Below are 14167 nucleotides of genomic sequence, written 5' to 3'. Positions count from 1 at the left end.
GTCACCTTCACAGGCCCCTGGGGAACTCTCCCGGGAGCCTGAGAGGCTGAGGCCCTACTTGGAACTGGTAGGGAAACAAGTGATTTCACCAGTCTTTGCAACACCTCAGGGACGCACTCTTCCTCCACAGAAGCAGAAGCCTCCGGAGTGTTTTCTGCCCTGGACTGTCCGTCCAGGACGGGTTTGCCTTTCAGCCTGGAAACTCTCCGAGATGAACTGGAATATATGCCCCCGGGGGAGAAAAAAAAAACAAAAACAAACCCTGTGTATTTAAGGGGCTGGAGCAATAGCACAGAGGGTAGGGCGTTTGCCTTGCATTCGGCCAACCCGGGTTTGATTCCCAGCATCCCATATGGTCCCCTGAGCATCGCCAGGAGTAATTCCTGAGTGCATGAGCCAGGAGTAACCCCTGTGCATCACTGGGTGTGACACAAAAAGGAAAAAAAAAGAAAACAAACTATTTAAAGTTCTGGGGCCCAGAACCAAAAATCACAAACACGATTCCTTTATGTTTTGCTGATTATACAATAAAATCTCCTTTTTAAAAAAGGTGGAGGTGCAGAGAGATAGTACAGCAGGCAGAGTGCTTGCTTTATAAGGCAGACGACCCAGCTTCGAGCCCCAGTACCCCACAGGATCCCCCACCAGGCCCTGCCAGGAGGGATCCCTGAGCATAGAGCCCAGGAATAAGCTCTGAACACAATCAGGTATGGTCCAACTCCCCCCCCACCAAAGTAGCACTGTCGTCCCAATGTTCATCGATTTGCTCACGCGGGCACCAGTAATGTCTCCATTGTGAGACTTGTTGTTACTGTTTTTGGCATATTGAATATGCCACGGGTAGCTTGCCAGGCTCTGCCGTGCGGGCGGGATACTCTCAGTAGCTTGCCGGGCTCTCCAAGGGGGACGGAGGAATCAAACCCGGGTTGGCTGAATGCAAGGCAAATGCCCTACACGCTATGCTGTCACTCCAGCCCTCCCCAAAAAAGTAAAAAACAAAATTAAAAATATTGAAAGGGGGGTGGGGCTTTGTCAACAGATGCTTGGATAAAACAGCGGTGCCATAAAAAGATGAAACCATTTATTGGCTCTTTCTCCCCGGAACACAGATCTCCCTGGCTTGTCGGTGGCTCTTTGCTCACTCTTCAAGTCTCTGTTTGCTCCGGAGTACTGTGTGCTTCCTTTCCTCTCTTTCTCTGCACTCGCTTTTTTTGTTTTTATGTTGGGCCATACCAGCGGTGCTCAGGGCTTACTCTGCACACAGGAATCACTCTTGGTGCGGGGGTGGGGGGAGGGGGCTTGGGGAGCTTGGAGGGGGTGGAGACCATATGGGATGCTGAGAATCAAACACTAGTGAGCTGTGTGCAAGGCAAGCACGCACCCTCCCTGCTATATTATCACTCCACTCAGATCTTTCTCAGTATGTTTCATTCAGTAAAAACTCTTCACTTAAAACAAAAACAAGAATAAAACCATTCTTTGGGGTCCAACTGGATGGAAAGGGTGTGATGATGTTGGTGAGTGAAAGAAAAAGAGGATAAAAGACAATTACTAGATGGTTTCACCCTTATGTATATGAATAACTGTAGCACTGTAGCACTGTCGTCCTATTGTTCATCGATTTGCTCAAGCGGGCACCAGTAAGGTCTCCATTGTGAGACTGTTGTTACTGTTTTTGGCAAATCGAATACGCCATGGGTAGCTTGCCCTGCTCTGCCGTGTGGGCGAGATACTCTCGGTAGCTTGCTGGGCTCTCAGAGAGGGACGGAGGCATCAAACCCAGGTCGGCCGCATGCAAGGCAAACGCCCTACCCGCTGTGCTACTGGCCTAAGCAAAACTAACTCCTACACCCCTGAAAACTATGGAGGTGACCAGAGGGGAGGGAAGGTGGGTGGGAGGAAGGAATCAAAGTGTGTTTTTGGTGGTAGGTGGCCCTGGGACTTTGGATGTGGGAATGGTGAGAATTCCACACCTACAGAGGTGGGACGCTAAACCCGGGAAACTCAACCCTACCATGAAGCAATGACCAATCCAGTTTTTAAAAATGTCTGGCCATTATGACAAGTCAAGTGAGAAACAGTGAGTAGCAAGGGAAAGCGGAAGAGGACGATGACGGGGACTGGAGCAATCATACAGTGTGTGGGGCGTTTGCCTTACACACGGCTGAACTGGGTTCAATCCCAGTATCTTATATGGTTCCCCAAGCACCACCAGGAATAATTCCTAAGTGCAGAATCAGGAGTAAGCCCTGAGCATCACCAGGTATGGTCCCGACCCCCAACCTTCACCACCACCCCCCCAAAAAAAGAGGAAGCTTCTGGATTCTGAGAGAAACCAAGACACAGGCAGGATCTGGTGACTCGTTATTAAATATGGATGCCACAAAGAGGGAGGTGTCAGCCTCTGATGGGGGACAGAGAGATAAACATTCAATTCAGAGCTGAGCTGAGCAACTGTGGATGAACCAGCTAATTCCTCAGAACAAGGTATCCATGCACGTCTCAGTGCCAAAGCCCAGTCTCTCCCTTCAGGGTGCTTTGGCTTGTGCTGTTTCAGTGATGGGCCATGGAGTCACCTCCCCAGCCAATGCCTGCAGAGCTCCGAAGCCAACTCTAGCCATTCAGCTTGGCTGAATCTCAGTTTCCCTGTCTATAAAGTGAAATAGTAAGAATGGCTTCCCGGGGCTGGAACGATAGTACAGCAGGTAGGGCATTTGTCTTGCACACGACCAACCCGAGTTCGATCCCCAGCATCCCACATGGTCCCCCAAGCACCACCAGGATAATTCCTGAGTGCAAAGCCAGGAGTAACCCCTGTGCATTGCCAGGTCACTGTCACTGTCACCACGTTGCTCATCGATTTGTTCGAGCGGGCACCAGTAATGTCTCTCATTGTGAGATTTATTTGTTATTGTTTTTGGCATATTCAATATGCCACGGGTAGCTTGCCAGGCTCTGCCATGCGGGCTCGTTACTCTCGGTAGCTTGCCAGACTCTCCGAGAGGGGCAGAGGAATCGAACACGGGTCGGCCGCATGAAAGGTGAACGCCCTGCCGCTGTGCTATCGCTCCAGCCCTCATTGCCAGGTATGACCCAAAAAGAAAACTAAAATGGCTCCCTAGGGTTATAATGAGGACTTAGTAAAGAATGTGAGGTTAGGTGTAAAGTTCAAATAAAGCGGAGAAGATGGAGTGGGGGGAGATATAGTACAGCAGGTAAGGTGTCTGCCGTACAAGCAACCAAATGACCTGGGTTTGATCCCCTGCACCCCATGTGGTCCCGTAAGCACCTCCAGGAATGATCTGTAAGCACAGAGGCAGGAGTAAGCCCTGAGCTCTGCCAGGTGCGGGCCCCAAAACAACACAAAGAAAGTGAGGCTTTTCTCTTGAGGAGTGCTTCAGCCCCTACGGTGCTCCCTGCATGTCTATTGGGCTTGGTGGGTGGCGTGCTTCCTGCTGTTGCACAACAGCACTTAAGATAGGAGAGTCTGAACTTATCAGCGGGCCAGAGAGGATGGAAAGGGACTTTGGGGCATTGGCGGAGGGAAGCTGACACTCTGGTAATGGGTTGTGGTGTTGGAACACGGTATTCATGAAGCTATCATTAACAGTATTTTAAATTAAGTGCCTCAATAAAGTGGTGAGAGGGAGCTATTAAATAACTGTGACATGTGTGGGCCCGAGCAATAGCACAGCAGGGAGGGCATTTGCCTTGCACGTGGCTGACCTGGGTTTGATATCCGGCATCCCAGATAGTCCCCTCAGCACCATCAGGAGTGATTCCTAAGTGCAGAGCCAGGAGTAACTCCTAAACAATGCCCGGATGTGACCCCAAAAGCCAAGAAAAAAAATTAGAAAGAATATTCCATTAAAAAAAATAAAAGGGGCTGGAGCAATAGCACAGCGGGGAGGGCGTTTGCCTTGCACGCAGCCTACCCAGGTTCGATTCCCAGCATCCCATATGGTCCCCCCCCCCCCGAGCACCGCCAGGAGTAATTCCTGAGCACAGAGCCAGGAGTAACTTTTGAGCATTGCTGGGTGTGACCCAAAAGCAAAAAAAAAAAAAATTAATAAATAACTGTAACATGAAAATTTAAAAATATATAGTGGGATCTTTCTGTTTGTTTTGGACCACACCTGGAAGTGTCCGAGGCTATTCCTGGCTCGCTGCTCAGGGGGAACACGCAGTGCAGTGCTGGGGACCAACCTGGGGTCCCTGCATACAAAAGCAGATGCTACGGCCCACTGAGCTCTCTCCGGAGCAGGGAGTGGCTTCTGGCATCTCTTTCTCTGGTGCCGGGAATTGAACCTACAGCCTCTCACACACAAGTCCCGCGTTCTTACTGCTGATCTGCATCCCCAGCCCCACAGAGTGGTTTTGAACCATAAACCCATGGACTGGTACCAGTTTGCAAGTGTGAAAAGGCTGAAAATGGGTCAGGAAGATAGCTGGAATGCATGGTCTGCTTGTAGAAGGCCTGGGTTCAGTCGCAGGAACCCTAGGGTCTCCAGAGTGAAGAACCACGAGTACCTCCCCACCCCCCCATCCCGCCCCCCTGCAAGGCACAGCCCACTGTGCATCTAAACAAAGCAAAAGGTTGAAAACCATTGATCTCAGGGACAAGACATGGGGGTGGGGGGCGGTCCCAAGACCAAATGCCACCTTACCTACCTCTGTCTGTAGCGGAAGATGTCCCGTCCTGACCGAGACATATCATGACACACATCAGCCAGGGCAGCAGCTGCGCCATGGGCCACGGCGGTGGCACAGTGTGGCTGGTGGCTCTGCAGAGGGGCTCGGGAGCCCCGTCCCTGGCTCACCGTCCTGCTGGAGCCGGGTTTGAAATGCGCCGCCAGGGCGAGGACCAGCCTCATGATGGACTTGAGGTTTCCTTCCACGATATCTGAGAGACAGAGGAGGAGAGGCAGAGCACTGAGGACGCCCCCATGCCACCCACATCTGCTAGAATAGACAAGCCAGGCAGCCAGTGTCTCTGTCCTTACAGAACTATGGACAAACCGGAAGACAAAAGACATAGAAGCAGTACGGTTCGAGGGACTGAGTTTGACTAACCCAGCACCACTAGGGTCTATCAGTAAAGGCGATTGCAATAAAGGGCAAACGGGTAGGCGCATATGCTGCCCGAGCCCTTGTGCTGCCTGCGCCCAGGTGTTGCAGCCCAGTGCATGTGGTGCCCGAACACATGTGTTAAAGACATGTGTTGCCCACATCTCCCCATCTCCCCTCTTGAGGAGATGTGTACTTTCTATTTTTTTTTTCTTTTTGGGTCAGACCCGGCTATGCACAGGGGTTATTCCTGGCTCTGCACTCAGGAATTACTCCTGGCGATGCTCGGTGGACCATATGGGATGCTGGGGATCGAACCCGGGTCAGCTGCGTGCAAGGCAAAAGCCCTACCCGCTGTGCTATAGCTCCAGCCCCAGAGATGTGTATTTTCATATATAATGCTGGGATGTGTACCTGGGCTCTCTCTGCCTTTGGAGAAGACCACGTTCTCTCTCGAGCATGCTATGCTCTCTCTCTCTCTCTCTCTCTCTCTCTCTCTCTCTCTCTCTCTCTACTCCCTTCCCCTCCACCCGCCTCAAAAATCTCTACAAAAAAAAAAAAACAAACAAAAACAAACCCAGTAAGTGCAATAGTGCACAATGATGAAGTTCAGAGAAGAGGAGTCAAGTTTCCTCTAGACAGCTTAGGGGAGGAGTCCCAGTTCCCAGAGGAAGCGATTTCTAAGCTGGGACCAAAACAAAAACAGAAACAAAAAACAAAGCAAACAAACAGGGGCTGGAGGAATAGGACAGTGGGTTGCCTTCTATGCACTTGACCCAGATTCAACCCCTAGCACGCCATATGGTCCCCAGAGACCTGACAAGCGTGATCTCTGAGCAGAGCCAGGAGTAAGCCCTAAGTACCACCGGGTGTGGCCCAAGTGACCCAAAAGGAAACAAAAATACATGCCACTGAGGGTGGTCCCAGTGGCCCAATGCCACTGAGGCCCAGAAGCCCCAAATCCCGAGCACAAACTATGGCCCTCACACTGGGTCACTATGGCTGGGAATGGTCCCCATGCCGGGAGCCTTATTCCCCCAAATACAATAAGATAAACTGGAACCTAATTGGGTAGGATTATATCAGAGGAACCCCTGCTAGGGGTTCCCTGGAGCCCAGCTGTCAAATGGGGGCCCTCGGACAAGTAAAAGGCAGGTAGGTGTCAGTTGAATTGCAATGCCTGTACTTAGCACACACACACACACACACACACACACACACACACACACACACACAAAAGAATGGAAAGTATTCAACTTTGGGGCTGGAGTGATAGCATAGCGGGTAGGGCGTTTGCCTTGCACGCAGCCGACCCGGGTTCAAATCCCAGCATCCCATATGGTCCCCTGAGCACCGCCAGGAGTAATTCCTGAGTGCAGAGCCAGGAGTAACCCCTGTGCATCGCCAGGTGTGACCCAAAAACCAAAAAAAAAAAAAAAAGAAAGTATTCAACTTAGTGCAAAAAATGCAAATTATTGCATGAATAGCTTTTCATATACAAATAAATTATTGAAATGATTTTTACTAGACTGAATAAAATATGTGATCCAGGGGCTAGAGACAGTACAGCAGGTATGAGGCCTGCCTTGAACATAGTCAACCCCGGTTCGATTCTCGGCATCCCATATGGCCCCTGAGCACCATCAGGAGTAATTCCCGCCCACAGAGCCAGGAGTAACCACTGAACATCGCCAGGTGTGGCTCCCAAACCTAAATAAATAAATAAATAAACCGTTATGGGGCTGGGGAGACAGCTCAAAACTGGTACTCATGCTTGGAACGGAGGAAGTGCAGGTCAATACACCACAAGGTCACTCAGCACTGCCAGGAGCAACACTGCCACTGCGAAGGAAAGTAGCTCCTAAGCACAGCGGGTGTGTTCCCAGCAAGCAGCCCCCAACTCCGGGCAAAATAAACCTCTATTCAGTTAAAAGGAATTAAAAAAAAAATGTTTATAGCCACCCAGGCTTCCAACACACTCAGATTCTGATAACTACTCAGCTCCCGAAAGGATAACATTTTATTTTATTGCTTTGTTTGGGGGGTCACATCTGACGATGCTCAGAGGTTACTCCTGGCTCTGCACTCAGGAATTACTCCTGGTGGTGATCAGGGGACCAGATGAAATGCCGGGGATTGAATCCTGGTGGGCCACATGCAAGCAAACCCTACCCGCTGTACTGTTGCTCTGGCCCCATGATAACATTTTAAAAGATTAGAAAAAAAATGTATGAAAAACAGGCTTAATCCTCCCTGGGCTGTTCTGCAGCTGAGTGCACCTGCCAGGAGACACTGACCTTTAGCCGAAGTCTGGTGCATCCGAATCTTTTTGGAGGCGACAAACTGTAGCACTTTCTCCACGTTATTCTTCATCTCCTGCTGGTTCCTGGGACTCAGCTGGACCCCACTCAGCTTTTCTCCTGCTGTTCAAAGAAAGGAAACATCTGAAGCTCAAGGGGAGAATGACCGTCCACAATTCATAGCAGCCAGATAACTGAGCAAGGAGCCACTTGACAGAGCCTGAAAAGACAAGTGGGTTAAGCCTCCGTGTATATAAATTAGATGGATAAAAGGGAAAGGAATTCAGAATTTACTGTTTGTTTGCTTCAGAGTACACCTGGGTTTTGGAAAAACACAAATATGTATTTATATTGCTTTTACATGCATAGGATATCTGCGGGTTTGCGCCTCACACGTGAGGCATATATTCTACCAGTGAGCTCCATCCCTGAGCCTTCTCTTCTTAGCCCGACTACTGTTTCCTTTTCTTTCTTTCTTTTTTTTTGGGGGGGTCACACCCAGCGATGCTCAGGGGTTACTCCTGGCTCTGCACTCAGGAATTACTCTTGGCGATGCTGGGGGGACCATATGGGATGCTGGGGATTGAACCCGGGTCTGCCATGTGCAAGGCAAATGCCCTATCCACTGTACTATTTCTCCGGCCCCTACTGTTTCCTTTTCCAGCCCAGGTTTGACATTAATTCTTCTGACAAGCCCAAAAGCCTATGGCAGGGTCAGGCAGCTCCCCAGGGCTTCCCACCAGTACTGACACCCCCCCCCCCACGGAGGATTAAGAACCTGTGTGGAACTGATGTTTCTGTCTCTCATGAGCTTTGGGAGACTCGTAAGGGGACAGACTGAGCTTGCCATCGCGTCCTCAGAGCATACAACCCAACGCCTGGCACACCCTGCTCGAGGCTAAAGAACTGAGTGATGAGCCAAGGTCGCATGTTGAGTCTTCTATTCCGTTTCCATGCAACTGAAAGAAGCGGCTCTGAAGGGCTCGCGGAGAGGAGAGGCGGTCACGCGCAGGGTTCTGGCTGAAACTGACCAACGATCTCGATGAGGTAGGCCAGGACCACTCCATCCCGAAGGTCCTGCCGAAGGTCCTGCACGGGCTTCACTGCGGGCCTCTTCCTGAGCTGTGCGTTCACCCAGGCCACGTACGCCTGCAGCTGTTGCTGGAAAAGAGAAGGTGGAGAGAAGAGAAAGTTGCTTCTTCTCCTCTGCACAGCACCCTGCAGCTTCTGGGGTTGCACCACAGTAAAAAAATAATAATAATAATAATAAAGTAAAATATAAAAATCTGGGGCCCAAACAATAGTACAGCAGGTAGGGTGTTTGCTTTGCATGCGGCCGACCCAGGTTCGATCCCTGGCATCCCTTATGGTCCCTCAGGCACCGCCAGGAGTGATTCCTGAGTACAGAGCCAGGAGTAACCCCTGAGCATCGTCAAGTGTGAGCCCAAAGAAAGGCAAAAAAATATATATTTCCAGAAAAGAAATCACACACACACACACACACACACACACAGTGCCAAGGATTGAACCCAGTGCCTCACATGCCAGTGCCCTACTACTGAGCTCCATGCCCACCCGAAAAGGAAGGCACCACATCTAGCAGTGCTAGTAGTGCTAGATAGTAGTGCTCCCGACTACTCCCAGCTCAGTGTTCAGGAACTACTCCTTGCAGTGCACAGTGCTCGGACCATGTGGCACCGAGGATGGAACTTGGGATACCCACATGCAAAGTCTGTGTTCTCAGTCATTGAAGCCACCTCCCAGCCAAGAAAGGCAAGTTAAGGAAAGAAGAGGGTCCAGTACAGAAAGCTAACTTCTTTTTTTCTTTTTGGGTCACACCCAAATGCACAGGGGTTAGTTACTCCTGGCTCTGCACTCAGGAATTACTCCTGCAGTGCTCAGGGGACCACATGGGATGCTGGGAATCGAACCTGGGTGGGCCACATGCAAGGCAAACGCCCCACCCTCTGTGCTATCGCTCCAGCCAGAAAGCTAACTTCTTTTTTTTTTTTTTCGATTTTTGGGTCACACCCGGCGATGCAAAGGTGTTCCTCCTGGCACTGTACTCAGGAATTACCTCTGGCGGTGCTCAGTGGACCATATGGGATGCTGGGAATCAAACTCAGGTCGGCCGTATGCAAGGCAAACACCCTACCCACTGTGCTATCGCTCCAACCCCAGAAAGCTAACTTCTCTAGAGTGCTGTGCTTCAGGGATGACTCAGATGAGTCAAGGAGTGTTTCAATGACTCCTGTCTTCCTTGGGTTCCACTCTATTGACCAGGGATGAAAATGGGACCCAGGGACCAGGGAGACAGAATAGGGAGTAAGGCAATTGCCTTGCATGCCATTGAGCCAAGTTCAATTCCCAGCATTCTATATGGTCTGTATGTGTCCCAAAACCCTAAAACAAAAGACAGAAGGGACCATACAGCAGGTGAGGCGCTGGCCTTGCACATGACTAACCCGAGTTCAGTCTCTGGCATACGTTCCTCTGAGCACCACCAGGAGTGGTTCCTGAGGACAAAAACAGGAAGAACCCCTGAGCATCAAGTATATCACCCCATCACTGCAAAAAGAGTCAGTTTTGGGGAACAATCACTGCTTCCCCAGACTGTCCATTCCTTGCCTGTTTCTCAAGAACAACCACTCAAATCCCACATGCTCCCAGGTGAGACCCATCAGAAGGGACGTCCAAGGAGCCGGGAGCAAACCAAGCCCAGAACTGCCTCTCCCTCTGCTGCTGACTTCAGTGAACTCATGTCACAGTCAACCCAAGATTATTCTCCTGAGCCCGTAATCCTGGCACGGCTACAGAGTTCATTTTAATCCCTGCTTTAAAACGTCAAAGAGGATCTAGTTACTAAAACCTGCACAAAGTAGGAAAAGAAAGGCTATCGTGTGCCGTGTTCCTAGAAGGACAGCAGCGGGTGAGCTGGGGGTGACCTTGCATGCATTTGCAGATAAAGACGGGGGCTTTGGAGGCCTCAGAAACCAGCCAGGCCCAGGTCGGGTCATATAACTCAAACCAACCTTACATCTCCACAGCTGTTCCCAAAACAGCACGAAGCACACGTGTATGTTTATTCTGATTACTTGGACTGAAAACGGTCATTAATGATCAAAACCACCCGTGGACATGTCAAAGGAGAGGAGGCAACTGTCTCTGGCTTCTGCAGGACCCAGAACCTAAAATTAAGTTGAAGAGCTAACAGTATTAAACTATAATTTGGTTAAAGTACAGTTTATTTCTAAGCCCTAAGTACTTCCTTTTCAAATGAGGCTAGAAATAACTCACTGGCTGCTTCCTGACCCTAAATTAAATCTCCTCTGCTTTTCCTTTATGTTGATTTGTGGGACTCAGTAAAGCCTTTGGCAGAGAGGAGCAGGCCAAAAGATCAGCTCCTGACAAAGCATGAAGACCGGCAGGAGGCAGGGGAGTTATCTAATCAGTCTTATGTCCCCATCATGAAGTAAATGTTATTTTTGGTGGGTTTGTGTTTTGGGCCACACCTGGAAGTGTCCAAGGCTTACTCCTGGTTCTCTGCTCAGGAATCACTCCTGGCAGGACTAAGGGGGCCCTATGCATTGTCAGGGATTGAACCCGGGCTAGCTGTGTACAAGGCAAATGTCCTACCTGCTGCCCTACCGTTCCAGCCCTAACTTGCACTTCCTTTAGCTGCAGTGCTTGCCAGCACTCAAACTTGCCTTTGTGGTGCTTGCACGGCCCTGGCTGCAGTGAGGCGGGAACTGCTGGTGGTGGTGGGAATCACAGGGCACTGAGTTACCAGTACTTCGCTTACTCAGCACACATAGGATACCCAGGATTTGTTCTTTATTGTTTTAATTTGGGGGATCACAAACAGTAGTGCTGGGAGCGTTGCATTCCTGGTCTAACAGAGTCCAAGCCCTTTGCATGTGATGTGTTCCCCTTGAGCCATCTTCCCTGCACCAATTTTTGTTCGATTTTGTTGCTGTTTTGCTTTTGCCTGAGCCTCAGACATGCCAGACCAGTGCTCTGCCATCGAGTCACATCTCTGACCCTGACACTAAGGCTCTGAACTCAGGACCAAGGCAGGCTCTTGGCCTCAGCACAACTTCTCCGGGCCCAAACACCGTGGGGTTTTATTCATGTTTTAACAAGCTAATGTATGTTCCTGGAACAGGGCTCGCCTGCCACGGAATTGCTTATTGCATGATCATTATTCTTGTCTTCATTATCTTTACCTAATTCAATTCTCGTATCTCTGTTCTGGAGATGAGGTTCTGGAAGGCTGTGTAAAGTTTTCCAATATCCTCATAGCTAAGACACGCCAACCAGATCTCCCGCTCCAATGCACTGCAGACAAAAGCACTGACCATGCTGTCCACGGGACAGAGGACATGAGCATTGCCCCGAGCCTGCCTGTACTGTCTGAGGCCAAACTGGCACAGGACACGTTTGGAGAAGAGGACTGAAGGCCAGGAAAGACAGGAAGTGCAGCAGCTTCAATCTGATTGTCTGCTAAACTATAAAATCTCAATCAGGGCCAGAGCGAACGTACAGTGCTTGCCTTGTGTGCAGCTGACCTGCATTTGATCCCCTGCACCCTATGTAGTCCTGAGTTCGATCCCCGGCATCACTTATGGTCCCTCAAGCACCTCCAGGAGTAATTTCTGAGTGAGAGCCAGGAGTAATCCCTGAACATCACCAGGTGTGGCCCCAAAACAAAAACTCCTAATCTACTTCCCTCAACCGCCTCTCCACATTCTGCCTGGCCCCTTTCACTGGTCTCTCATCATCTCCAAAATCCTTGGGGCTGGAGCAATAGCATAGCGGGTATGGCGTTTGCCTTGCACGCGGCCAACCAGGGTTTGAATCCCAGAATTCCATATGGTCCCCTGAGCACTGCCAGGAGTAATTCCTGAGTGCAGAGCCAGGAGTAACCCCTGTGCATCACCAGGTGTGACCCAAAAAGAAAAAAAAAAAAAGATTAAATCCCACCTCCTGGGGCTGGAGATCCTGGTTTTCTAAGGCACCACGAGGTCCCAGAACATGGGAGGAGGGAGCAGCCACTAAGCACCGCTGACTGTGGCCCCAAAACCAAAATAAAATCCAGTGTCTTAATATCATCTAACTCCTGTGTTGGTTGTATGTGCCCAGTGCCTCACCTCACTGACTATCCTCTCTCTCCCTCCCTCTCTCCCACACCTGGCAGTGCTCAGGGCTTACTCCTGGCTCTGTGTTCAGAGATCCGAGGGGGCTCAGGGAACCAGATGGCGTACCAGGGATGGAACCTGGGTCAGCTACATGACAAGCAAGCACCCTCCCCACTGTACTAACACTCCAGACTCCTACTCCCTCTCTCTGAAGCTGTTTTCCAGCCTGTGGGGGAGAAAATCCTTCCCAAGTGAAGCTGTTTCATCGCTAATAAAGCACCTCTTTCCTATACAGTGGATTCTCTGCTCCTTTGAGCAAATTCTTTCCATGTCCCCAGCACACATTGCACACTACTGACTTACACCATGAGTTATTAAAAAAAAATCTTCAGGGGCTGGAGCAATAGTACAGCGGGTAGGGCGTTTGCCTTGCATGCGGCCAACCAGGTTCAATTCCCAGCATCCCATAGGGTCCCCCGAGCACTGCCAAAAGTAATTCCTGAATGCAAAGCCAGGAGTAACCCCTACACATTGCGAGGTATGACCCAAAAAGGGAAAAAAATCTTCAGTATTATTTTGTGCTTTATTCACTTTTCCCTTTAAAGTCTGTTACTGTCGCTGTCACTGTCATCCCATTGTTCATTGATTTGCTCGAGTGGGCACCAGTAACGTCTCCATTGTGAAACTTGTTACTGTTTTTGGCATATCAAATACACCATGGGTAGCTTGCCAGGCTCTGCCGTGCGGTGGGGATACTCTCGGTAGCTTGCCAGGCTCTCCGAGAGGGACAGAGGAATCGAATCCGGGTCAGCCACATGCAAGGCAAACGCCCTACTGCTGTGCTATCGAGTAGCTTTAGAGAATAAACAAAGTAGCTTTAGACTTAGAGGCAAGCAGTATGAAAGGTAGAAAGAGTTTTGGAGTACTGGACTTGATGACAGCAGACAAAGCGGGGGGTGGGGGGGGAGAGGGGTAGTCTGTGTGTTTCCTGATGAACAATGTCATCATTTTATTAATGAATCCGGGAAAATTGAGGATATTAAAATAAAATGGTTAAAATTCGTGATAATCTTAGGTGATACGTGATAATCTTCAATGACAACCCTCCTCTTGCCCTGGTCCCTGCCTCAGTCACACCTTGGATACCTGCCTTACTTACCCCTTTTATTGTGGTTCTCTATTAGCCATAGCCCCTTGCTTGCTTAGACTTGCTCAAACACGTCTTTGGAAAATGACTCGGGTAATGGTCCAGCAATACGAGCCCTAGCTTATGGCGATTCCCAGCTATAATAAATAAAACAGGGGAGATGTGGAGCAGGGTGATGGGCACTGAAGCAGGAAAAACCCAACCTTGCAAAGCGGCCCTGAAGTGAAACCTCGCAAGAGAGAGTAACTGGGCAAAGTTAGCAAAACAGGGCGCCTGTGTCATGTGTCCGGCCTTGAGCCTCAGTCGACCCCCTAGTCACATATGCCTAAAAATGCAGAAACCATCACGTATGTCTTAAGCAAGTCATCCTAACTGCAACATATAGCCTTGAAAGGGACTGGACCCTTGGGGCTGGAGCGATAACACAGCAGTAGGGCGTTTGCCTTGCACGCTGCTGACCTGGGTTCGATTCCCAGCATCCCATATGGTCCCCTGAGCACCGCCAGGGGTAATTC

At 50.1% G+C, this 14167-nt stretch overlaps 1 protein-coding gene across 3 annotated transcripts in view; it reads right to left on the bottom strand.

The window, feature by feature from the left end:
• Positions 1 to 14167, bottom strand: part of DIXDC1 (DIX domain containing 1) — an 86488-nt gene that overhangs the window by 42431 nt on the left and 29890 nt on the right. For 2 of the 3 annotated variants that reach the window (XM_055130337.1, XM_004604687.2), the window contains exons 2-4: positions 8399 to 8528; positions 7365 to 7490; positions 4672 to 4903 (exon numbers count right to left, since the gene is read on the bottom strand). In XM_055130337.1, the coding sequence (XP_054986312.1) occupies positions 4672 to 4903; positions 7365 to 7490; positions 8399 to 8528 (488 nt within the window). The remainder of the gene's footprint in view (positions 1 to 4671; positions 4904 to 7364; positions 7491 to 8398; positions 8529 to 14167) is intronic. The other variant, XM_055130338.1, reaches the window with a different exon arrangement.

Source organism: Sorex araneus, chromosome 3 (assembly GCF_027595985.1).
Source record: "Sorex araneus isolate mSorAra2 chromosome 3, mSorAra2.pri, whole genome shotgun sequence".
Lineage (NCBI taxonomy): Eukaryota > Metazoa > Chordata > Mammalia > Eulipotyphla > Soricidae > Sorex > Sorex araneus.
This window is presented reverse-complemented; position numbering and strand designations above follow the sequence as displayed.